Genomic DNA, 24,384 nt, shown 5'->3' with positions numbered 1-24,384 from the left:
GTGTAATTATTGTGAACACCTTGCTTTGTGGTCACTGTAACATTGGGGGGGGGCAGGGAGAAAAGTAATAGTCCACATGTCCCTGGCACTTGTTCAGAGAAATGTGCAGAATGTAATGCTCTTTTGAAAGAAATGTTTTATGATTTTTAAAATAAATTTAGTGAATCTAAAAAAAGAAAGAAAGAAGAGCTTTTCTAGATATTTGGTTTTACATTAACTTCTTGAGTTGTTTGAATCCTAACTGTAGAGCAACACAGCTGTAGGCAAATTCTCTGTAACAGGTGAAAATCTACCTGGGATGTGAAGGTGAAGAATAATTACAGAAATATCACATGTGAATAGATGAGAAGACTCAGTGAGTAAGGGTGTTTGCCACCAGGACTGACACTCTGGGCTTGATCCTTTGGTTTCGTCCAAAGCGGGAAGGAGAGAACCTAGTCCATGTGTCCATGCACACATGCCAATGAAGATAAATCAATATTAGAAATATCACATCTGAGAATCTGGGTATGGTAGTGCACACTGTAATCCTAGCACTCAGGAGCTGGAGGATATACAAGTTTGTGGCTAGCCTGGCCTACACGAGAAGGGGAAAAGGAAAGAGAAAGTAAAGAAGAAAAGGGAAAGAGAAAGGAGAAGGAAAAGAAAAGAGGGGGAGAGAAAAACATTCTTTTCTCATTGTGCACTGCACTAACCTTACCATGCTGTTCTCCTGGAGGCACGGGCAACACCTGGTTGCCCTGCAAGCACCACTTGCAGTCCTATCCTGGCCTGCCCCATCCAGCTCAGCAGCCTTCCTCTTCTGGAAGAAGCTGTGTCTTGCCTGGTTCATCAGCTTCTTCTGTGTATCTCACCTGACTCCTAAGCTCATTCATAGCATCTGTGCAAGGTGGCAGAGCTGGCCCCACCTCACTGCGTGCTGCCTGATAAAGGGCATGTGCTCCCACAATCAGGAAGGTTCCCATAAGGCGCCTCCCACGTGCCTGGACGCTGATGCCTTGCTTGCCCCTAGCTTTACATAGCGGGCTCTCCCCTCATGGAGGAGGACATGTACGTGGACATTTTCCTGGACCCTTATACCTTCCAGGTGAGCCTGGCAGACACATTGCTGAGAACCAGGGCTGCTGTTGGCCTTGGGAATCTCTTTGAAATGCCAAATCCTCACTAAGAGGCAGGGTTTTAGGGACCCTTCAGGTGAACTTGAGCAAGGTGATCAGGGCTGTCAATCAGACACCCTAGCCACAAAGCTAGATGACCTGGTTATGGTGGTAAAGTGACATGCTGCCTGCAGTCACCTGGGTGTCAATGCTTCAGCTTTTGCTTTGCTCTGTCCAGGCCAGGCCCATGGCATCTGACTTCTTAAACCAACAGTGAACAACTAGGTTTACAGAGATCTGCCTACCTCTGTCTCCTGAGTGCTGGGATTAAAGTTAATAATCCAGCACTATAGAGGCTGATGCCAGCCTGGGCAACAATGAGATTCCATTTCTAAAACAAAACAAATATCAATTTAAAATTCTCTTGACATTTAAATCTCAGTATCTTATTTATCTGCCCTAGATTTATTTTTAAATCTTACATTTTTAAAATCTTTCCCCTGAATTAGAAAAAGCATGCAGAGTCTTTAATTAGTGTTTATTAGTCAATTAAGATTATGTTCCAATGTTCACTTGCTTGCTGTAAAATGTGAGTTTTCTTGGGCCATGGAGATAGCTCCATAGTTAGGAACAATTACCAGTCTTGCAGACAACCTGAGTTCAATTCCCAGCACCCATGTCTGTGGCTCATGACTTTCTGTAACTTCATGTCCAATGAGGTCCGATGCTGCCTTCTAGATTCCTTAGACTTCTGCACTGATTGCACATATCCCCTTCACACATATACATAATGACAAAATAATAAAAATAAATCTTTAAAAATTAAATGTGAATTTAAGACTGAAGGACCATTTAAGTCAACTGATGCTCATAATTAACTAATAGAGTGCAACTGCTCTCTTTAACAGCCGGGGCTAGGGACAGCTTAGTAGGCTATAACTGAAGTAGGAAAAAACCATATGATAAATGCTTTTTCTATGTTTTAAGATATACTTACAAAAGATTCATTTGCCTTTATTTTCCATGTATGAGTGTTCTGCCTTCATGTATGTATGTGTACCATGTATATGCCTAGTGTCCAATGAATGAGTCCAAAAGAGGATATCAGATCTCCCAGACCTGGAGTTACAGATGGTTGAGAGTAGCCATGTGGGGCCCACAAACCTGGGTCCTCTGGAAGAGAGCTCAGTCATCTGTCATCAGTCTCTGGTCATCTGTCCAGCTCTAAGATACACTTTTAAGCATGCTGTAACTCTGCAGTAGAACATTGGGTGGTACTTTGTAGTAGGAGGTGGGGTATGGATTTAAGCAATCTTGGACCACCTTCTAGACTGAACCCATTGCCTTCCTCCATAGTGGAATACCACTGGTGTAAGACACTGGTGTTTTGATTTCTTTTGCTTTGCAAACTTCCTAGGATGACTTTCCTCCAGCTACGTCTCAACTATTCAGCCCAGGAGCGCCTTTAGATGTGCACCCACTTAATCCATCCAATCCAGAGACTGTATTTCATTCACATCTTGGTGCAGTCAAAAAGGCACCCAGTGACTTTTCATCTGTGGATCTAAGCTTCTTACCAGATGAACTTACCCAAGAAAATAAAGACCGAACTGTCACTGGAAACAAAGTCACAAATGAGGAAAGCTTTAGGACTCAAGATTGGCAAAGTCAGTTGCAGTTGCCTGATGAACAAGGCAGTGGGCTGAACTTGAATAGCAACAGTTCACCAGATACCCAGTCATGTCTGTGCTCTCATGATGCTGACTCCAACCAGCTCTCTTCAGAAACACCAAATTCCAATGCCTTACCTGTGGTATTGATATCATCCATGACACCAATGAACCCTGTTACAGAATGTTCTGGAATTGTGCCTCAATTACAGTAAGTGTACTTGTTTTTAAAGTGAGGGATGCTTCTAGAAACACAGTTTATATTTCAGAACGTGACAGCTAATTTCAGGATAATGGTGTGAAGGCAGAGAAGTTCAGATTGCTGTATTCTTTTTAAGTTATAATCTTAAGTTTAAGTTTTAATCTTTATTAAATTAATTAATTCACTTTATACCCCAATATCAACACTCCCCTCCTCTAAATATCCTCTTCCTATTCCTCTGTCCCCTTCTTTTTAGATTGTAAGAAGATACAGTCTTACAATCTTCTTAGATTGTGGGTGGTCTGGTAACTTATAAAAGGAAGCACCAGTTCTTGACACATTCTTGAAAGATTGTATTGATTATACCAAAAGCACAAAAGTTTTAACAAGTGGGAGATTGTTTGGTGGCTGCATGTATATGGGCTGAATCTCCAGATGGTGCAGGCTCTGAATGGCCATTCCTTCAGTCACTGCTCCAAAGTATGTCTCCATATCCCCTCCTATGAATACTTTTGTTCCCCTTTTAAGAAGGATTGAAGCATGGGCACTTTGGTCATGCTTCTTCTTGAGCTTCATGTGGTCTGTGGATTATATCTTGGGTAATTTGAGCTTTTGAACTAATATCCACTTGTCAGTGAGCGCATACCATGTTTTGTTTGTTTTTTGTTTGTGGTTTTGTTTTTTGGGGACTGGGTTACCTCACTCAAGATGATATTTTCTAGTTCTATCCATTTGCCTAGCAAGTTGCTCAGGCAGAGTCTATGAAATAAGTTAAGAAGTTGGTATTGAAACTACACCTATATGATTTTCTGCGTTGACTTCTTTGCTCAGGAATGTAGTTTCCACTGCAAATCTGGCCTGTAAATTGGATCTGAGAAAAATAGCTTTGAATGCCAAAAACACAGAATATAATCCAAAGGTAAGATTCCTTGGTGTTCCTTTGATCATTCATTTTCCCTTAGGTCGTTTCCATTGTATGATTTTGGCATTATTTTTTCCTTCAGTTATTTTTCTTGTATGACTTTGACAATGCTTAATTTTTTTAAAATAAATTCTTAGTGAAAAGTTTTGCTATTCAGAAGTTTAAGTCTTTAATTTTTTTTTATGTTGAAGTTAAGAAAAAAGCATTCTCCACACCGGTTAAAGCAGTAACTCAGGGATCCTAACACTGGGTCTGGGCACTGTTCCTGGTGGAGCACTAACTCTCTCTGTAACTGCCATGACATCTGTGGAATTTTTTTCTTTTTCTTTTAATTGGTTATCTTATTTACCTTTCAAATGTTATTCCCCTTCCTAGCTTCTCCTGTGCAATCCCTCTAACCTATCTCCCCTGCTTCTATGAGGGTGCTCTCCCAACCCACTCCCACCTCACTACCCTAGCATTCCCCTATGCAGGGGTATTAAGCCTCTACAAGAATTTTTAACATTTTTGACAATGTCTTGATATGTAATAAAGGCTTGGCTTGATCTTCGAATCCTCCTGTCTCTTCTCCCAGGACCCACAGGTCTGTGTAACCCTGCCTGGTCAGAAATCCTATTTTTCTAAATGCTGGCCCACTTAGCTGACATATCTGCTTTCCCAGTTACAGTTTTGCTTATACCAAAAGTAAACTCATTCTAAGGTTCAAGCTTCTATTTACTGGAGGATAATTCTGTGATTCTCTACCTAAAGTTTTTCTCACTGTCTAACCAAGCTGGCCTCCAGCTCATAGGAACCTCCCTGCCTGTGCCCACTGACTGCTGTTTAGTTAAAATCTGTTCCTTGTGTCTCAACAAGGGTAGGCACTCTTTTTCATTGGCTTGTTTGCATACAGAATGTGGATTTGTTAGCTACATCAACATTTAATAATTTCTTAGGGCCTGTACCTTGTAGAAAAAGACAGGATTTGAAGCCAAGTCCTGTACTAGGAGTGCAATAAGCAATATTTTGACAAAGAATTTCAATAGAAGAAGAGATGACATGCATTAAGTCTTTATAGATAAGCATTTGCTTTTGCTGACATTGGAATTTAGGGCTACTTATTATCCAGATACATTATAGCTTCCCCTTTTATGTCGTATATCTCTGGCTCAAGTACAGGTGGAAATAACTCTTCTGGGCATGGTGGTGCACACCTTATAATACCAGTACTTGGGAGGCTGAAGTAGGCATGTATGTATCTGTGAGTTCAAGGCCAGCCAGGTCTACAAAAAGAGTCAAAAAGCCAGCCAGTGTGACATAGTGAGACCCAGTCTCGCAAAACAAAATTGGTCATCTGCACTTACAATTCCAGCACTGGAGAGGCAGCAGCAGAAGGCTGTTTGCCTGGGTCACGTAGAAGAGGGTATGTACATTTTTCACTCTTCATCCCTTACTCACCCCTCCCCTTTCTCTACCTTTTCCTTTTCCTCCTCCCCCCTCTCCCTTTCTCCCTCCCTCCCTCCCTTTGTCCCTCTCTCTTATTTTAATGAATACCAGGAAAAGTGATATATTTTAGTATGCACATGAACAACACTAACAGGACTTATCAACTCCCTGGTTGGTGACTGAGGGATGTGTGTGTGTGTGTGTGTGTGTGTGTGTGTGTGTGTGTGTGTGTATGTGTGTTGACAGTTCAAATTGCAATTGCTTGTCAGAGCTTGAAGTCATCTTTTATCTTTTGGAATAGCTGGAGTTGTCTTGCATGGGACCCACTCCAATGCTGTTACTGGCCTACTGGGTAAAGGAAAGTTGGAGAAGAGAATGTAGGACCAGTAAGAGGTTATTTAGTGCCACATCAATGTGATAGGCTGACTGGTCTCGAGGGTGTCCTTGAAAGGTTTACGGAAGAGCAGGCCCAGGAGCACACATTGCATATGGAAATGGATTGGGAAGACTGGAACATGATGAAACAGGTTTTCTTTTAATTTTAAGTATGTCTGTCATTATGTATACTGTGTTCTGTATTTCGATTACTTTGTAGAATTCTACAGTATAGAATCTTGGCAATAACATACATGATAGCATACTTCTATTTTCTATGGTGGGTTTGTTTTGTCTTGAAGTAGGATTTAGCCCTGTGATTTAGGCTGTTCTTGAACTTGGAATCCTTCTACCCCAGTCTCCCAAGTGCTAGACTTATAGGCATGTCCCACCACATTGAACTTGTACAATTTTTTGTACTGAGATGAGATCTCATGTATTTCAAACTTGCCTCAAATTTTTTTATGCTGCCAAGGATGATCTTGAATTTTCTCTTTCCATGTTTCATATTCAGGGTGCTGGGAATCCAAGTCTGCACCACCAAACCTGGATTATTTGCATCTGGGCAATGAAACTCAGGGCATCGTGTGTGTTCAGAATTACTCTGCCAACAGAGCCGTATCCTCAGCTCCCCATCTTTACTCTTCCTTTTAAAACAGGGATTCTGTAAGAGAAGAAGGAAGTATGTCAGCATAAATCTTACTAGTTGTAGTTTTGCACCCTATCCTTACCAAGTTCTGATAACATTGGAGGTTACTTAATTTCTTGTGTACTAAATAAGGGCAACAATTAACTCAAGTTACTCTTGTTATACTAAATGAGAGAAATTGGATAGGCACTGTTACATTAAGAATGACTGTGAAATAACAACTATAATTCTTGTTAATGTGTTGAAAACAGACCTAAGCATTATCTGGTTTTTTTTCCATCTAGTTTTAGTTTTCTCAAGATGTTCATATATAAAGCCACAGTTTCCAACTGTGCTAGTAATAACTTCCAGGAGAGACTAATCTCCCATTGGCTTTGGTTTGCAGAGGTTTGCTGCAGTCATAATGAGGATCCGAGAGCCAAGGACCACAGCTCTTATATTTAGCTCTGGGAAAGTGGTCTGTACAGGAGCCAAAAGGTATGAAGATGAAGTTTCCACTCCTACCCTATAGGCAACTCATTATGTAAGAAAAGAAGCATAGTATTTGTGTGAAAATTCATACTAGGAGCAATATATTTTTCACTGTCTATTAATATGGAGTTGAAAGTTCAAGAGACAGCAGCATAATTGTCCAAACTCTATACAAATCTATTTTCCTATAATAAAGATGAAGAATACATATTTACTTAGGGCTATGTGCAGAAGGTAAAACTTAAATTTTAAAAGGGATCACATCCAAAGATCTGATCTGACCAGAGACTTTAGAATTTTTAATCTATTTTCTAATGTTTGTGCAATGAATATATGTACAGACTTTGAGCTGTGGTAAAATAGGAACTTGTTTGTGAAATTTTCAGTGAAGTAAGCCTTCCTTTATAAAATGTCCTTATTCCATGGCTAACCTGGGACACTGTTGAAGTTAGGCTCCAGTTCTGCCTCTCAGCCCCATGTTCCTAGAAATAAGACTCAAATTATACTTACAAATACCTGGGCCACATAGCTATGCCCTACTCTGACTAAATCATAACTTAAGATGCCCATTTATTTTAATGTATATTTTGCCACATGGCTAATCACCTATGCTCAGGTACCATAGTCTGTCTCCTCACTTCTTTTCAGGCTCCTCCTTTTCCTCCTAGAATTCTTTCTCCTCCTCATGTCTCACCTCTTATTTCCTGCCTAAGACAGAGGTTGTAAGCTTTTTAATTGACATTGAATGCCATACAAGACACAAGATAATCTCTCTACAGGACATAGCAGTGTCAGGAGTTAGAATTGGGAAGAGGAAAATGGGGATAATTGAAGTAAAGCACATGTAACAGAGTTCCCAGAAGAGGACAGTGAGGGATTTAAAGACTCCAACATCTCCCTTTGTCCAGGCAAGCTGCGTCACACTGACTTTTCTTTTAGAAACTGCTCATTTACAATTTAAAGATGGGATATGTCCCACAAGACAGCTGTGTTCCCATAACTTACTCATTAGGTGTGGCTCCTGTCTAGCAGCCACTGCTGCTCACGGAGTATGTTTTATAGCAGTTGGGTGAGAAAATCTGAGAAAACTTGGTCAAGTTTTAAGCAATTTAAATTTGTCCTTGGCAATTTGTCTGGTAAAGATGGAAGTCTATTCCACTTACTTGGCACATATCTTTCTTCCGTGTGTTGTTTCTCTAAGCGTTCTTTGTACTTATTTTTGTTCCTATATAAATGGCTCCACACATTTAGACCAGGGCAATTCTCAGGCTGTGGTGAGGAACAGAAGCATTTGGGAGGCTGTGGACAGCAGTTTGTTGGGCCTCAGACAAGACTGTGTGTTTGACAGAAGGCAAACCTGGGTCATGGCTCCTCTAACAAGATTTTAGGACTGTGGACACACTTTAAGAAATGGCACAGTAGTTAATTTTCCAAGTAACATTTAAGACAAGTAAAAGAAAAAGTGCCTTCTAGATGAGAGATGACCAATCAAGGTTTTTGGTGGTTGGTTCAGCTCAACAGTTCATTGTGCACTGAATCAGACCTTTGACAAGACATCACAGGCACAAGCATTGGAGGGAGGTCCCTCTCATGGAACCTCTCTTTTATCTTATTTTTATAATTCTGGGGACCAAACCCAGAGTCTTGTACACATTAGGCTAGTGAAGTCACTGAGCCCCATCCCAGTTTACAGAGTTGTTAGGTGCATTAGAAGCTGAGCATAGGCTGCAAGTGTAACACAAATAGTAGAGGAGACAAACTGTCTAAGATGCCATTGGTCAAGTAGGTGTGGTGATGACTGCCAGTAGTTTCAGGCAAGGGAGGCTGAAGCAGGAACGTACAAGTTCCCACTAGCCTGGGCTGCAGAGCCAGATTATCTCAAAAACAATATGAATGCCTTTAATCATGCTTGCATCTCCCCAGTGAAGACGAGTCTCGGCTGGCAGCAAGAAAGTATGCTCGCGTGGTGCAGAAGCTGGGGTTCCCCGTCAGATTCTTCAATTTTAAAATTCAGAACATGGTTGCAAGCTGTGATGTGAAATTTCCCATCAGGCTGGAGATTTTGGCACTAACCCATCGGCAGTTCAGTAGGTATGATGGTATTAAGCTTAATGTTGTACTTACTAGGTTATAGCAGTTAGAAAATTCATGCTGATAATATAAAATAGCTTTCAGAGAAAATGACCATTTACCAAAAAATGCTTTACAGGTAGAGGCAGGGTATCTGAATGAATCAAGATGCTGTGCCCAAGTTATCAAAAGTTACTATATGAAGCCAGTGTTTCGAAATAGTGTTTTTCACAGAAAAACTGCATAGTTATCACTAGCAAAACTTTAGCTCACAACTTTGATTGGACAGCCTCACCAGTAGAGAGTCAGCTTGGAGTCCTGCAAAGTTCATAACTGACTCTGGTGCTTCTGACCTGGAACTTTCTTTTCTTTTCTTTTCTTTTCTTTTCTTTTCTTTTCTTTTCTTTCTTTCTTTTTCTATTTTTCTTTTTCTTTTCTTTTCTTTCTTTCTTTTTCTATTTTTCTTTTCTTTTCTTTTTTTAAATGGGTATAGCCTTGAAACTTAGAAAAGAGAAAATCAACAATTGGGGAGACTAGACTGATTGCTTTTTTTAATATGCTTTCATTATTCTTATTTTGAAGATCATGAATACAACTAACATTTGTGTGTGTGTGTGTGTGTGTGTGTGTGTGTGCATGTGCGCACATGCTTTAGCACATGCTTTATTTCTTTTAATTTTTTATTGGATATTTTTTATTCACATTTCAAATGTTATCACCTTTCCCAGTTTCCTATCCATAAACTCCCTATCCCATTTCCTCATACCTACCTTCTTCTATGAGGGTGTTCCCTCATAGAATGGATGAATGGGTATTCATCCACCCCATCCTCCCTCTCCACCCTGACATTCCCTTACACTGGGAGGTTGAGCCTTGACAGGACCAAGGGCTTTTCCTCCCACTGGTGCCAAACAAGGCCATCTCTGCTATGTATGGAGCTGGAGCCATGGGTAAGTCCATGTGTACTCTTTGGATGGTGGTTTAGTCCCTGACAGCTCTGGTTGGTTAGTATTGTTGTTCTTATGGGGTTGCAAACCCCTTCAGCTCCTTCAATTCTTTCTCTAACTCCTCTAATGGGGACCCTGTTCTCGGTTCAGTGGTTGGTTTATACAGTCTGCCACTGTATTTGACATGATCTGGCAGAGCCTCTCAGGAGACAGCTATATCAGGCTCCTGTCAGCATGCACTTCTTGGCGTCACCAATATTGTCAGGGTGTGGTAGCTATATGCATATGGGATGGATCCCAAGGTGGGGCAGTCTCTGGATGGCCTTTTCTTCAGTCTCTGCTCCAAACTTTGTCTCTGTTCCAAATTTTGTCTCTGTATTTCCTCCTATGAATATTTTTGTTCCCCCTTCTAAGAAGGACTAAAGCATTCCCACTTTGGTTGTCCTTCTTGAACTTCATTTGGCCTGTGGATTGTATCTTGGGTAATTGGAGCTTTTGGACTAATATCCACTTATCAGCGAGTGCAGGCCATGTGGGGTTTGTTTGTTTGTTTTTGTGATTGGATTTCCTCACTCAGGATATTTTCTAGTTCATTTATCTATGAATTTTATGAAGTCATTGTTTTTAATAGCTGGGTAGTACTCAATTGTGTAAAGGTACCACATTTTCTGTATCCATTCCTATGTTGAGGGACATCTGGGTTCTTTCCAGCTTCTGGCTATTATAAATAAATGTGCGATGAACATAGAGCATGTGTCCTTGTTATATGTTGGAGCATCTTTTGGGTACATGCCCAGGACTGGTATAGCTGGGTTCTCAGATACTACTATGTCCAATTTTCTGAGGAACGACCAGACTGATTCCTAAAGTGGATCCTAAAGCTTGCAATGCCACCAGCAATGGAGGAGTGTTCCTCTTTTTCCACAGCATCACCAGCATCTGTTGTGAACTGACTTTTTTATTTTAGCCATTCTGACTAGTGTGAGGTAAAATCTTAGGGAATCTTGTGATTCCCTGATGACTAAGGATATTGAACATTTCTTTAGGTACTTTTCAGCCATTCGATATTCCTCAATTGAGAATTCTTTGTTTAGCTCTGTACCCCATTTTTAATAGGGTTATTTGATTCTCTGGAGTCTAACTTCTTGAGTTCTTTGTATATATTGGATATTAGGCATCAGATGTAGGATTGGTACAGATCTTTTCCCAATATGTTGGTTGCCATTTTGTCTTAATGACAGTGTCCTTTGCCTTACAGAATTCTTGCAATTTTATGAGGTCCCAGTTGTTAATTGTTGATCTTAGAGCATAAGCCATTGGTGTTCTGTTCATGAAATTTTCTCCAGTGTGCATGTGTTCGAGGTTCTTCCCCACTTTTTCTTCTATTAGTTTGAGTGTATCTGGTTTATGTAGAGGTCCTTGATCCACTTGAACTTGACATTTGTACAGGGCAATAAGAATGGATGAATTTGATTTCTTCTACATGCACCATTTGTCGAAAATTCTCTTTTATCCACTGTATGGTTTTAGCTCCTTTGGAAAGATCAAGTGACCATAGGTGTGTGGGTTCAAATCTATTTCATTGATCTATCTTCTTGTCTCTGTACCAATATTATACTGTTTTTCAACACTATTACTCTGTTATATAGCTTTAGGTCAGGGATGGTGATTCCCCCAGAAGTCCTTTTATTGTTGAGGATACTTTTCGCTATCCTAGGTTTTTTGTTATTCCAAAGAAATTTGCAAATTGCTCTTTCTAACTCTATGAAGAATTGAGTTAGGAATTTGATGAGGATTGCATTGAATCTGTAGATTGCTTTTGGCAAGATGACCATTTTAACAGTATCAATCCTGCTTCAATTGAACCAAAGACATGCCTAAAGTGTTTTACATCAAAGCTCTGATGCTCCTCTAGTTTCTTATTGTTTGCCTCTCTTTGAAGAAATATATGAACACAAAGATGAAATTCAACTAGTTTCAGTGCCTTTTTCTTTAAAATGATGAAATGCTGGAAATGAAGCATTTTCTGTTTTTAAAAAACAAACAAACAAACAAACAAACAAACAAACAAACAAACAAAAAGCAGTATCAATCCTGACAATCCATGAGCATGGGAGAACTTTCCATCTTCTGAGATCTTCAATTTCTTTCTTCAGAGACTTGAAGTTCTTATTGTGCAGATCTTTCACTTGTTTGGTTAGAATCACACCAATGCATTTTATATTATTTGTGACTCTCATGAAGGGTGTTGTTTCACTAATTTCTTTCTCAGCCTGTTTATCCTTTGAGTAGAAGAAGGCTACTGGTGTGTTTGAGTTAATTTTATATCCAGCCACTTTGCTCAAGTTGTTTTTCAGGTTTAGAAGTTCTCTTAAGGAATTTTTGGGGTCTTTCAAGTATACTATCATATCATCTACAAATAGTGATATTTTGACTTCTTCCATTCCAATTTGTATCCCTGTGACCTCCTTTTTGTCTAATTGCTCTGGCTAGGACTCCGCAGTACTATATTAAGTAGATAGGGAGAGAGTGGGCAGCCTTCTCTAGTCCCTGATTTTAATGGGATTGCTTCAAGTATCTCTCCATTTAGTTTGATGTTGTCTACTGGTGTGCTGTATATGGCTTTTACTATGTTTAGGTATGGGCCTTGAATTGCTCATTTTTCCAAGACTTTTAACATGAAGGGGTGTTGAATTTTGTCAAATGCTTTCTCAGCATCTACTGAGATGATCATGATGATCATGTGGGTTTTTTTTTTTGAGATTGTTTATATAGTGGGTTATGTTGATTAATTTCCATATATTAAACCATCTCTGCATCCCTGGGATGAAGCTTACTTGATCATGATGAATGATCATTTTGATGTACTCTTGGATTTGGCTTGCAAGAACTTTATTGAGTATTTTTGTGTTGATATTTATAAGGGAAATTGGTCTGAATTCTTTCTTTGTTGGGTCTTTGTGTGGTTTATGTATAACTGTAATTGTGGCTTCATAGAAGGAATTGGGTAGTGTTCCTTCTGTTTCTATTTTGTGGAATAGTTTGGACTGTATTAGTATTAGGTCTTCTTTGATAGAATTCTACACTAAACCCATCTGATTCTGGGCTTTCTTTTTTCATTTTTTGTTTTACTTGTTTGTTTTTTGTAGGAAGACTTTTAATAACTGCTTCTATTTCTTTAAGAGTTATGCGACTGCTTATATAGTTTATCTCATCCTGATTTAACTTTGGTACCTGGTATCTTTCTAGAACATTGTCCATTTCATCCAGATTTTCCAGTTTTGTTGAATATAGGCTTTTGTAGTAGGATCTGATAATTTTTTGAATTTCCTCAGCTTCTGTTATATCTCTCTTTTCATTTCTGATTTTGTTAATTTGGAGACTGTCTCTGTGCCCTCTAGTTATTTTGGCTAAGGGTTTATCTATCTTGTTGATTTTTTTCAAAAAACAAGTTCCTGGTTTTGTTGATTCTTTGTATAGTTCTTTTTATTTCTACTTGGTTGATTTCAACTCTGAGTATATTTCCTGCCATCTACTACTCTTGGGTGTATTTGCTTCTTTTTGTTATAGTGCTTTTAGTTGTACTTTCAAGCTGTTAGTATATGTTCATTCCAGTTTCTTTTTGGGGGCACTCAGAGCTATGAATTTTCCTCTTAGCACCAATTTCATTGTATCCCGTATGTTTGGGTATGTTGTTCCTTCATTTTCATTAATTTCTAAAAAGTCTTTGATTTATTTCTTTATTTCTTCCTTGACCAAGTTGTCATTGAGTAAGTCATTGTTAAGCTTCCATGTGCATGTGGGCTTTCTGTTTTTTTTTGTTACTGAAGACCAGTCTTAGTCTGTGGTGATCTGATAGGATGCATGGATTATTTCAATAGTCTTGTATCTGTTGAGAGCCCTGTTCTGTGACCTATTTCTCCATTTTTGGAGAAGGTACCGTGAGGTGCTGAGAAGGTATATTCTTTTGTTTTAGGATGAAATGTTCTATAGATATCTGATAGATCCATTTGGTTCATAACTATTAGTTTCTCTGTGTTTCTCCTTAGTTTCTGCTTCTATGATCTATCCATTCAAGAGAGTAGGGTGTTGAAGTCTCCCACTATTATTGTGTGAGGGCAATGTGTGCTTCAAACTTTAGTAAGGATTCTTTTATGAATGTAGTTACCCTTACATTTGGGACATAAATATTCAGAATTTAAAGTTCATTTTGTTGAATTTTTCCTTTGATAAATATGAACTGTCCTGGAGCTTTCTATGTTCAGGTGCATTAATTTATAAAAATAGGCCCAAGTAACTTTGGAGATGGTAGTAGAAGAAATGAAGGGCTGAGGCTGTTAGCTGGAGCGTGGGAGGAAGATAGAGAGAGCTAAGGCACAGACTCTGAGTCTGACCCTATTTGGAAGGGGCATCTTTGTGTAGTTGTAAAGGCCACAATAATGCTCTATTTATAGGATTCCTGTCCTAAGGGAGCCTTGTAGCCTCCTGGCTTCTTTAATCCTAATCTCCATAGCCAGAGTGGCTCCCCATCCTCAACTCAGCCCTCAGAGAGGGCAGCTCAGGCTTCAGGGATCCCTTGAATACACATTGGAGTCAAAGCTCCTAACCCAACGTATGATGGCAGATGCTTTTACATCCTCTTGATCAGTTCAGGCTCATTCCACCCTTCTTCTTTCTTTGGGTAAACAGTAAGTCTGTTCAACAGTGTGGGTAAGGACAGTGGGAAGGGGCTTTGTTAGTTTTCCTTGCAGATCCATTCCCAAGAGAAGTTTAAAGTGTCTTGACTTTTCTTAACTGTCAAATTATGGTTCATTCCTAGATCTAGCTTGGACAATGCATTCTCCCTCCTCCTAATTGTTTTCTTTTCCTCTTCCATACAGTCTGCTTATTGAGTAACTATGCTGTCTGTTATTATTTATTTCAAAAGTCTGAGTTTCGTGGACAGCTTCATCCCTTCCTCATACAATATCTATCATCTCTAGGTGTGTTTTCTTTTTCAGCCCGGGGGTAATTTACAGACTTAGTACATACTCCATTTTAAAATATGTGAACACTGCCATTTATTGTCAAGAATCTTGAGCTACAGGTCTCCAACTCCATTCTTAGAACACACCAATGAGCTCTACCTCAACTCAAAGCATGGCTGAGGTAGACTCTTGGTTCTCCTCTCAGGCTACTTGGGGCTCGACATGCTATGTGCCTTCTTTCTTCCCTTCCCATCTTCCTTCTTTCTTCCCTTTCTCAATAATATGCAGAGGGATCTCAGTTGATAATGACAGTTACCTGTCACAGTTTTCACTTTCTGTAAAACAAAACTGCTGGAAGAGCAAAAACAGAGTTAGCTGCCTGGCTTATCCTTTTTGGGAGCAGCCCACACCCACCTTGTATTCCCAACCAGCCAGGTTTATAGATCCAGTCATTTTTGCTGCGTCTGGTTGGAAAGGTGTACTTTGTCTTCCAGAGACTGTCTGTTTCCAGTCTCACTCCCTCAAAAGCCTCCCTCAAAAGCACTCTGTCAGGCCTTTGTCCACAGGATATAGATATCAACACTAATATGGCTGTATTCTTCATGTTGGGAGTCTTGAAATTTTTTTCTATGCAGAGAAAGAGATTTCTTCTTAGCTCTTTTTCTCAATGGCCAGAGCTTATGGGAAGCATGATCAGGTCAAGTGTAATTTAGGGCCTGAAAATTTGCATTTCAACATCTAATTTTGAAATAAGGTAACACAGGTTGGCCTCACACTATAGTGATTCTCTTGTCTCAGCCTCCTGAGTATTAGGATTATAAGCATGTACTACCATGTCTAGGCTGTTAAAGCCAGTGCCTCCTCTCTCTTAGGCAAGTGCTCTACGGCTGAGCTGCATTACCACCATAGTCTCCCCCTTGCTACCTTCTCTATCAATCTATATTACAATCATCTTTATAGCTTTCTATGAGCATTTCCACCTTAGTTTTAAACTAAAAATCTATGCTAATAAATACTTGTTGAAGGTCTAAAATCCAGGCTAGTATTGTGTGGTAGCTGATAAGGTGCTACTGGCCACCTATGCAGTCTTAGTCCTTTGCCCACATGGAATTTGCTGACAAAAATAAAGACAAACTGTCACTGTTAGTCTTGAACTGTGGTAGGCACTATGGAGCTGAGACAATTCTCTGTGCTATGGGACTCTGAACAGGGTGCTTTGTGTTTCTGTGGATCTAGAGAGTTAGAAAAGTTCTTCTGGAGAGGTGGTGATGTAAGACGATTCAAGGGTGAATTGGTCAAGAAATCGACAGAGATGTGAAGTTCAGCTTCTCTTGGGTGGTCTGTGACTTTTGTCCTTTCTCTGTGTTAGCTCTCTTTATTACACTGACACACAGAGTAAGGAATGCATCTCTATTCAGGAGTTCATCATGCCTGTCATTTTAAAAACATGGTTTGGGGAGTGACCTTCCTACTCTTCAGGACAATCCCCTTTCTGTCTCCAGCAAGGGCTTCTACAGTTTTAGTGGTTGAAGAGCTGTGGGTGTTATCAGTGTGGTCTTGTTCATCCTCTATGCACACACAGAGAGTCAGGCAGTTCTTAGTGTACCACTTTTCAGATGTCTTACTTTCCTTATACCTGTTCTCCATGAGCCACTACTTTGAGAACAATTGTATTTTTGTATTACTCTCTGGAGCCAACATATCAACTACTTTTATGACTCTATGCCCTTCTCTGGGACAGACTGTGGAAACACAGTTTTTATTTTTTTAATTTTTCTCATCTTTATTAACTTGAGTATTTCTTATTTACATTTTGATTGTTATTCCCCTTCCCGGTTTCTGGGCCAACATCCCCCTAACCCTCCACCTCCCCTTCTCTATGGGTGTTCCCCTCCCCATCCTCCCCCTATTACCGCCCTCCCCCCGACAATCACATTCACTGGGGGTTCAGTCTTGGCAGGACCAAGGGCTTCCCCTTCTACTGGTGCTCTTACTAGGCCATTCATTGCTATGTATGCAGTTGGAGTCCAGGGTCAGTCCGTGTATAGTCTTTGGGTAGTGGCTTAGTCCCTGGAAGCTCTGGTTGGTTGGCATTGTTGTTCATATGGGGTCTCGAGCCCCTTCAAGCTCTTCCAGTCTTTCTCTGATTCCTTCAACGGGGTCCCGTTCTCAGTTCAGTGGTTTGCTGCTGGCATTCGCCTATGTATTTGTTGTATTCTGGCTGTGTCTCTCAGGAGAGATCTACATCCAGTTCCTATCAGCCTGCAGTTCTTTGCTTCATCCATCTTGTCTAATTGGGTGGCTGTATATGTATGGGCCACATGTGGGGCAGGCTCTGAATGGGTGTTCCTTCTGCCTCTGTTTTAATCTCTGCCTCCCTATTCCCTGCCAAGGGTATTCTTGTTCCCCTTTTAAAGAAGGAGTGAAGCATTCCCATTTTGATCATCCATCTTGAGTTTCATGTGTTCTGTGCATCTAGGGTAATTCAAGAATTTGGGCTAATAGCCACTTATCAATGAGTGCATACCATGTGTGTTTTTCTGTGATTGGGTTACCTCACTCAGGATGATATTTTCCAGTTCCCTCCATTTGCCTATGAATTTCATAAAGTCATTGTTTTTGATAGCTGAGTAATATTCCATTGTGTAGATGTACCACATTTTCTGTACCCATTCCTCTGTTGAAGGGCATCTGGGTTCTTTTCAGCTTCTGGCTATTATAAATAAGGCTGCTATGAACATAGTGGAGCACGTGTCTTCTTTTGGGTATATGCCCAAGAGAGGTATAGCTGGGTCCTCAGGTAGTTCAATATCCAATTTTCTGAGGAACCTCCAGACTGATTTCCAGAATGGTTGTACCAGTCTGCAATCTCACCAACAATGGAGGAGTGTTCCTCTTTCTCCACATCCTCACCAGCATTTGCTGTCACCTGAGTTTTGATTTTAGCCATTCTCACTGGTGTGAGGTGAAATCTCAGGGTTGTTTTGATTTGCATTTCCCTTATGACTAAAGATGTTAAATATTTCTTTAGGTGTTTCTCAGCAATTCAGCATTTCTCAGCTGTGAATTCTTTGTTTAGCTTTCAACCCCATTTTTAATAGGGTTATTTGTCTCCCTGCAGTCTAACTTGTCTAACTTCTGGAGTTCTTTGTATATTTTAGATATAAGCCCTCTATCTGTTGTAGGATTGGTAAAGATCTTTTCCCAGTCTGTTGGTTGCAGTTTTGTCCTAACCACAGTGTCCTTTGCCTTACAGAAGCTTTGCAGTTTTATGACATCCCATTTGTCGATTCTTGATCTTAGAGCATAAGCCATTGGTGTTTTTTTCAGGAAAATTTCCCCAGTGCCTATGTGTTGGAGATGCTTCCCCACTTTTTCTTCTATTAGTTTGAGTGTATCTGGTTTGATGTGGAGGTCCTTGATCCACTTGGATTTAAGCTTTGTACAGGGTGATAATCATGGATCGATCTGCATTCTTCTACATGTTGTTTATAAATGCATATAAAATGTGTGGTTATTGGGAAGTCAGAAAATCAGAAAAACATTTTGTATACTGTTACTGGCAAGCTTTAGCTCAGAGTAACAAGCAGAGAGTGTTTAACAAGATATTCAAGTACCAAATCTGATAATGAAGTTAATCTCGATTTTTGATCATCTAGGGTAGCTTACAAATGTGAGAAACATTAACCAAAAGTTAGCTCTTAAGCTGGTCATGGTGGCATATGCCTGAAATCCTAGAACTCAGGAAGCTGAGGCAGGAAGACCACAAGCTCAAGGCCGGTCTGAGTTATGTGTAGCAAGTGTTGAACTAGTCTTAGAAACTTACAGGGAGACCCTGCTTAAGAAACCAGTAAAATGTAATGATGTTTAAGGCAGTTTTATTATGTAGTCCAGACTTGTCTTTAAGTCTCAATTCTCTCTTGGTCTCATGATTGCTGGGATTTACAGACATGAGCCACCAATCCCCAATCAACTAAAAGCTCTGTTTTTGGATGTCTTAAGTGTCTATAGTTAGGGTCAAGGGTGTAGCCCAGTGTCATAGCACATGCCCACAACGTGTGGGGTTCAGGGTTTAATCCTAGCAGAGAAACAAAGTTTACACTCAAGCACTACTCTTGCTGAGAGAGGCTTTTAGTAAAATGGTACTTGTCTACAACTGTGAGGTAAGGTTTAACATGTGGGACCTTGAAATGTTCTAGAAAAGCAGTGGATTTATCACTTTGTGTGTCTCAGCAGTTATGAGCCTGAACTGTTCCCTGGCCTTATTTATAAGATGGTGAAACCGCAGGTTGTGCTGCTCATCTTTGCATCTGGAAAGGTTGTACTGACAGGTAAGTTCTCAGGTTACTGTCCCACGGCATACGATATCAAGTTATGTGTGTGCCTTTCCTTCAAGGAATGCTATGCATTTCATCCATAACAGGTAACTTTTGCTATACTGGAGAGAAAATGATGTCACTCTCAGATCGCAATTTCTAAAATTCCTACTACTTGATGTATATTTTCATCTTGCCATCTTGCTTTATATCAACCATTAAGGACTATGAGAGTAAGTTTTCCTTTGATGTCCATACTTTATTAAGGAAATGTTGGATGAGGTCAGGGACACAGTCAGAGGAGAAGGTTCTTCTTAGAATGTAAAGGACTCTCGGTCTAATCCTCATCACTAGAACTAGTACTACCTTTACAAAATCTTGTTTTAACATGTGGGCATGAGTACAAATGGCACTTGTTTGATTGCGCTAGTGTTTACACTAGTGTTTACAATTCCTTTAGGAAGGAAGACGCTGGTTTTGTGTCTCTCCTAACTGCTGTTTTATGATGTAGGTAACTTCAATTTCTTGCTTCCCTGTCATTTATGAAATGAGGAAACTGTACAGAAATTATTTTTCTATGATACGAAATATGGCTTCCCAGTGCTTCTGCTTCCTGGGGTCTTTGGGTAGTATGCTCTTCATGTTTGAAGGGGATGTTCTTAGGCACAGTATTTTATATAAAGTCCTATGGAAAAAGATCAAATGCCAGATCTAGATTTTATGTTCCTCAAGGAATTGTGAAAAGAATGCCTTGCCTTTGGGTCTGGTTTAGTGTGCAAGTTTGTTTCACCTCTCACATGGCATTTTTGGATGGCAAGAAGCCTGTTCCACAAAGCCAGAGGCAAGTCCTCTGTCAGTAGCTTTGTACTTTTTGTATACCCCACATCCTGTTCGATTTACTCCAAACTGATCTACTTGGAAAGGAAAACTTGAATATTCTAAACTCTGATGAGACTCTGGGAGAATTTCCCACTCCAAAGACACAGTGTACCTTCTTCATCCTGCCAACTTTTGGGGTGCAGACCTACAAATTTCAAACTCCTTAACAACAAATAAACACAATTTTGTCATTATTAGTAGCCAAAAAACTTTTAGTCATTTAAGTACTTCCTTTTGACTAACAGGTTTTTAAAAACAAAATTAAGTTTGTTAACTTAATATTGAAAGTGGACTATGGAGGGCATTTATTTCATGTAGATTTCTGCAATGTGACTATATCATTACCTCCAGTTCTAAGACATTCCTATGACTCCAAGTAAATCCCTGTATCATCGAACAGTCTTTCATGTTCTCCAGCAGCCACCAGTGTCTGTTGTCTTCATGGATTCACCTTACCTCTTTTGGATGTTTCTTGTACATGGAACCCCTCCTGCCCTTTCTGGGGTGGTGGCTGGGGAGTAACTGGCCCTTTTTTCTCAAATTGTTTTTCTCAAATGTTCAAAGTTTGTCCTTTTTGTGACTGAGCAATACTCTGACTGTGTGTATATAATCCTAGTCTTATCCATTGATGGCCACATAGTCTGGCTTCACCTCTTTGTTTCCATGACTACCGTGGCAATTCCAGTCTGCATGAACACCTGCATTAGGTTTTGTGAGGGTTCCCCAGCTGGGTTGTGCAGTGATCCCTTAACTTTTGGGGACCCCGAATTTGGAGCTGAATCCTGTTTTACATCCCCTCTAGCAGTCCAGAGGCAGCTGAACTTCTGAATCCTGTCAGTTATTTTCCTCTTTAGTAAAAGCATTGTAGTTCATAGGTAATCCTGATTTCTGCTTAGTCCTCTTCTTGAATCATCTCCATCTTCATGCCTGGAGCTGAGCCAGACAATCTTTCTCATATCTCCTTTCTTTCATTCTTACTCCACATTTCTTAAGAAAGAGCTTATGACTCCAGATATTTTATTTTTTTCACACAATAACAGGCTATTTTGATGGTTTTGTTTATTTTTTGCTTTGTTTTTGAAATAGGGTTGGCTATGTGCTCAGGATGACTTCACATCATATTATACATAGTTAACAACTGCTGACACCTAAGACTCTTCAAGAGTAAAACTGGTATAAAATTTTCCCTCTAATTACTTCCTATGCATTAAAATTGGCAACTCTTAAGATGACTCTACCTACCCTAGTACATTTTGAAGACAAGACACTAGCCAGAAGTTAGTGGATCCATAGCAGTCATTTCTGATGGTAGTTAGCTTGATCACAGGTGCTGAAGATGTCAGTCTTAGGTCTCTTATAGAACGTTGCATCCATATCTCTACTGAACCCTGTATGACTGAAGACAAGACCCACAAAGAGGGGAAACTGAAGGAACTCTGCCCTAGGGCATGTATTTTGGGGAGACTATGACAATAGTGCCCCTCTTCCAATTCTTTTCTGTATTACAAAGAAATGTCACTTACTGTAAGCAACTAAGGAGGTGTCCACTTGAAACCATCACAAAGCTGGGCATGCTTGTAATCCCAGAACTAGGGAAGCAGACACAGATAAGTCTGTACTGAGGCCAATCTGTGATGTTTAGCTGGACCATTTCCCAAAATAAAAGAGGCAGCAATCGAACATGGTAAAATGAAATTTTAGTATGAAAAATGTTGGTGGTGTTCTTCTATTAAAGATTATATATACTTGGATTTTTTTTTATAGGTGCCAAAGAGCGTTCTGAGATCTACGAAGCATTTGAAAACATGTATCCTATTCTAGAAAGTTTTAAGAAAGTCTGAGGGTGTCATTGGGCTTCTAGCAATGATTTGGATATGTGCTTAAACTAAGTACAGCAAAGAGCAAGCTGATTCCTTCTATAGAAGCTTCTCATATTTTCTAGCAGCCATGGGCCTCTGTTATTATGCTAATAGATTATGTTTTCTGTTTGATTTTTGTCTTGTTTTAGAAACAGGGTCTGCTATGTAGCCTAAAGTGTAATTTGATTTATTACAGAATAATTCTGTGTGAATAGCCATGATTAAGAAATGAAAATTTCTTGCTCAAAATGAGTCTTGTATGTTATTTAATTATAAATAATAAGAACAAGTAAACTTATTTCAGAATTTGAAATATGTCAAGCCTTGCTAGACTGAGACATTAAGACCACACTTTATTTATTAAGTATATAATATATTAGTATATACTTCAAGTGACTGCATATCTTGATCATATCTGTAATATAACATCTATCAATAAAAACTCATGTTTAATTTTTTTTTTCATTTCAAGTATAGAAAAGACAGAATCCAGACCTTTTGGTAACAGAAACTGTGAAAAATCAGCTGGGGAGAACCAATAAAATATCTCAAACCTTAAAATCCTTTGTTTGAAATGACCATGTAAAATTGCAGCCACTAGCCATTATTATGCTAATGATTTTGTGGGTTTGGTTGGTTGATTTTGACATGTTTACAAGTCATCTACTCTTAGTCCAGAGTGCACTTTGACTTGTTACATTTTAAAATCTTCATCTTTCAAGAACAATTCTGGTTTACAGAAAACTATTTTGGAAAATGATATAGGTTGCTTCAGCTTTTTCTTCATTAATTAATCAATCAATCAACTTTACATCCTGATTGCAGCCTGTTCATCCTTTCCTTCTAGGTCCTCCCTTACAAGTCCTTATCCCCATTACCTCCTCCCCACCTTTTTTGTCAGAGAAGGGGAAGCCCCAGCAGAGGCTAGACCTAGGCCCAATATACATTTGTAGCAGTTAAACAGCTTGGTCTTCATGTGGGTCCCCTGACAATTGGAGCTGGGAGCTGTCATTGCCTGCTGTTGGATCCTCTTCCTCTAGCTGGATTGCCTGGTCGGGAATTTGGGCTTTTACCTTATTTTTCTCATACTACTACCTGATTGTATTTAATTAGACCCTGGAGAAGGAACAATGAGTTCAGGCCAAAAACCTACCCAGGTTGTAGTCACCAGGATTTGAAGGTTGATAGGCAACTGGCTCCTGTGGTCCAGGCTCTAGTCCTGACATGGACTACTGATATTGTCCTTTCTAAAGTAGATTTGAGTTTCTAGGTGAAATACATGGAAAACATTACTTGGTATATAGGGGGGCAATTTAAGTGCTGGGATGTGTGATATGGGGAGAAATCCCCACTGGAAAGTAGCCAGAGCTTTTGTCAGTAAATGGCCTACCAAAGATATCCTTGAAAATAATGTGTCCAACTGGACACATAGTCACATTTCTCTATCTCCACTATGATTTAGAGGCATATCCAACAAATATGATACTCCCCATCCCCTAAGGAAACTTAGAGGAAGTCCCAATGAATCCAGCTTCTCTTAAAGGATGGCCCAGGGATAGGAAAGAAAAAGAGCCATTTGACCTCAGTTTTCTGAATTTGCTGGTGGTACATACCAGTAATTCCTTCATTCGGAAGGCTGCCATAGCAGGTTTGGGACTCTAGGGCAACAGACTACATAGAACAGGAATTCAAGGCCCATACCTAAACATAATAAAAGCCATATACAGCAATCCAGTAGCTAACATTAAACTAAATGAAGAGAAACTTGAAGCAATCCCACTAAAATCATGGACTAGACAAGGCTGCCCACTCTCTCCCTACTTATTCAATATGGTTCTCGAAGTCCTAGCCAGGGCAATCAGACAACAAAAGGAGGTCAAAGGGATACAAATTAGAAAGGAAGAAATCAAAATATCACTATCTGTAGATGATATGATAGTATACTTAAGTGACCCCAAAAGTTCCACCAGAGAACTACTAAGCCTGATAAACAACTTCAGCAAAGTGGTTGGGTATAAAATTAACTCAAACAAATCAGTAGCCTTCCTCTACACAAAACAAAACAGGCTGAGAAAGGAATTAGGGGAATGACACCCTTCATAATAGTCCCAAATAACATAAAAAATTATAAAATACCTCAGTGTGAAAGATCTGTATGATAAGAACTTCAAGTCTCTGAAGAAAGAAATTGAAGATTTCAGAAGATGGAAAGATCTCCCATGCTCATGGATTGGCAGGATTAATACAGTAAAAATGGCCATTTTAACCAAAAGCAATCTACAGATTCAATGCAATCCCCATCAAAATACCAATCCAATTCTTCAGAGTTAGACAAAACAATTTGCAAATTCATTTGGAATAACAAAAAACCCAGGATAGCTAAAACTATCCTCAATAATAAAAGGACTTTTGGGGGAATCACCATCCCTGACCTCAAGCAGTATTACAGAGCATTAGTGATAAAACAAAACAAAACAAAACACTGTGGTATTGGTACATAGACAGGCAGATAGACCAGTGGAATAGAACTAAAGA

General features: G+C 39.6%; 1 protein-coding gene across 2 annotated transcripts; it reads left to right on the top strand.

The window, feature by feature from the left end:
* Positions 1-968: 968 nt before the first annotated feature.
* Positions 969-22,425, top strand: Tbpl2 (TATA box binding protein-like 2). 2 transcript variants are annotated; one of them, NM_001099361.2, is made up of 7 exons: positions 969-1,087; positions 2,515-2,978; positions 3,801-3,888; positions 6,726-6,817; positions 8,735-8,902; positions 19,032-19,126; positions 21,755-22,425. In NM_001099361.2, the coding sequence occupies exons 1-7, from the start codon at positions 1,037-1,039 to the stop codon at positions 21,829-21,831; spliced, it is 1,035 nt and encodes a 344-aa protein (NP_001092831.1). In that variant the 5' UTR covers positions 969-1,036; the 3' UTR covers positions 21,832-22,425. The 2 variants fall into 2 exon arrangements, with proteins under 2 accessions (NP_001092831.1, XP_063140609.1); XM_063284539.1 differs by having other exon boundaries at positions 1,025-1,087; positions 19,029-19,126; positions 21,755-21,831.
* Positions 22,426-24,384: the final 1,959 nt, after the last annotated feature.

The sequence above is a fragment of the Rattus norvegicus genome, chromosome 3 (genome assembly GCF_036323735.1).
Source record: "Rattus norvegicus strain BN/NHsdMcwi chromosome 3, GRCr8, whole genome shotgun sequence".
Taxonomy (NCBI): Eukaryota; Metazoa; Chordata; class Mammalia; order Rodentia; family Muridae; genus Rattus; species Rattus norvegicus.
Note: the sequence above shows the minus strand (reverse complement) of the source record. Positions and strands in the feature narration are given on the sequence as shown.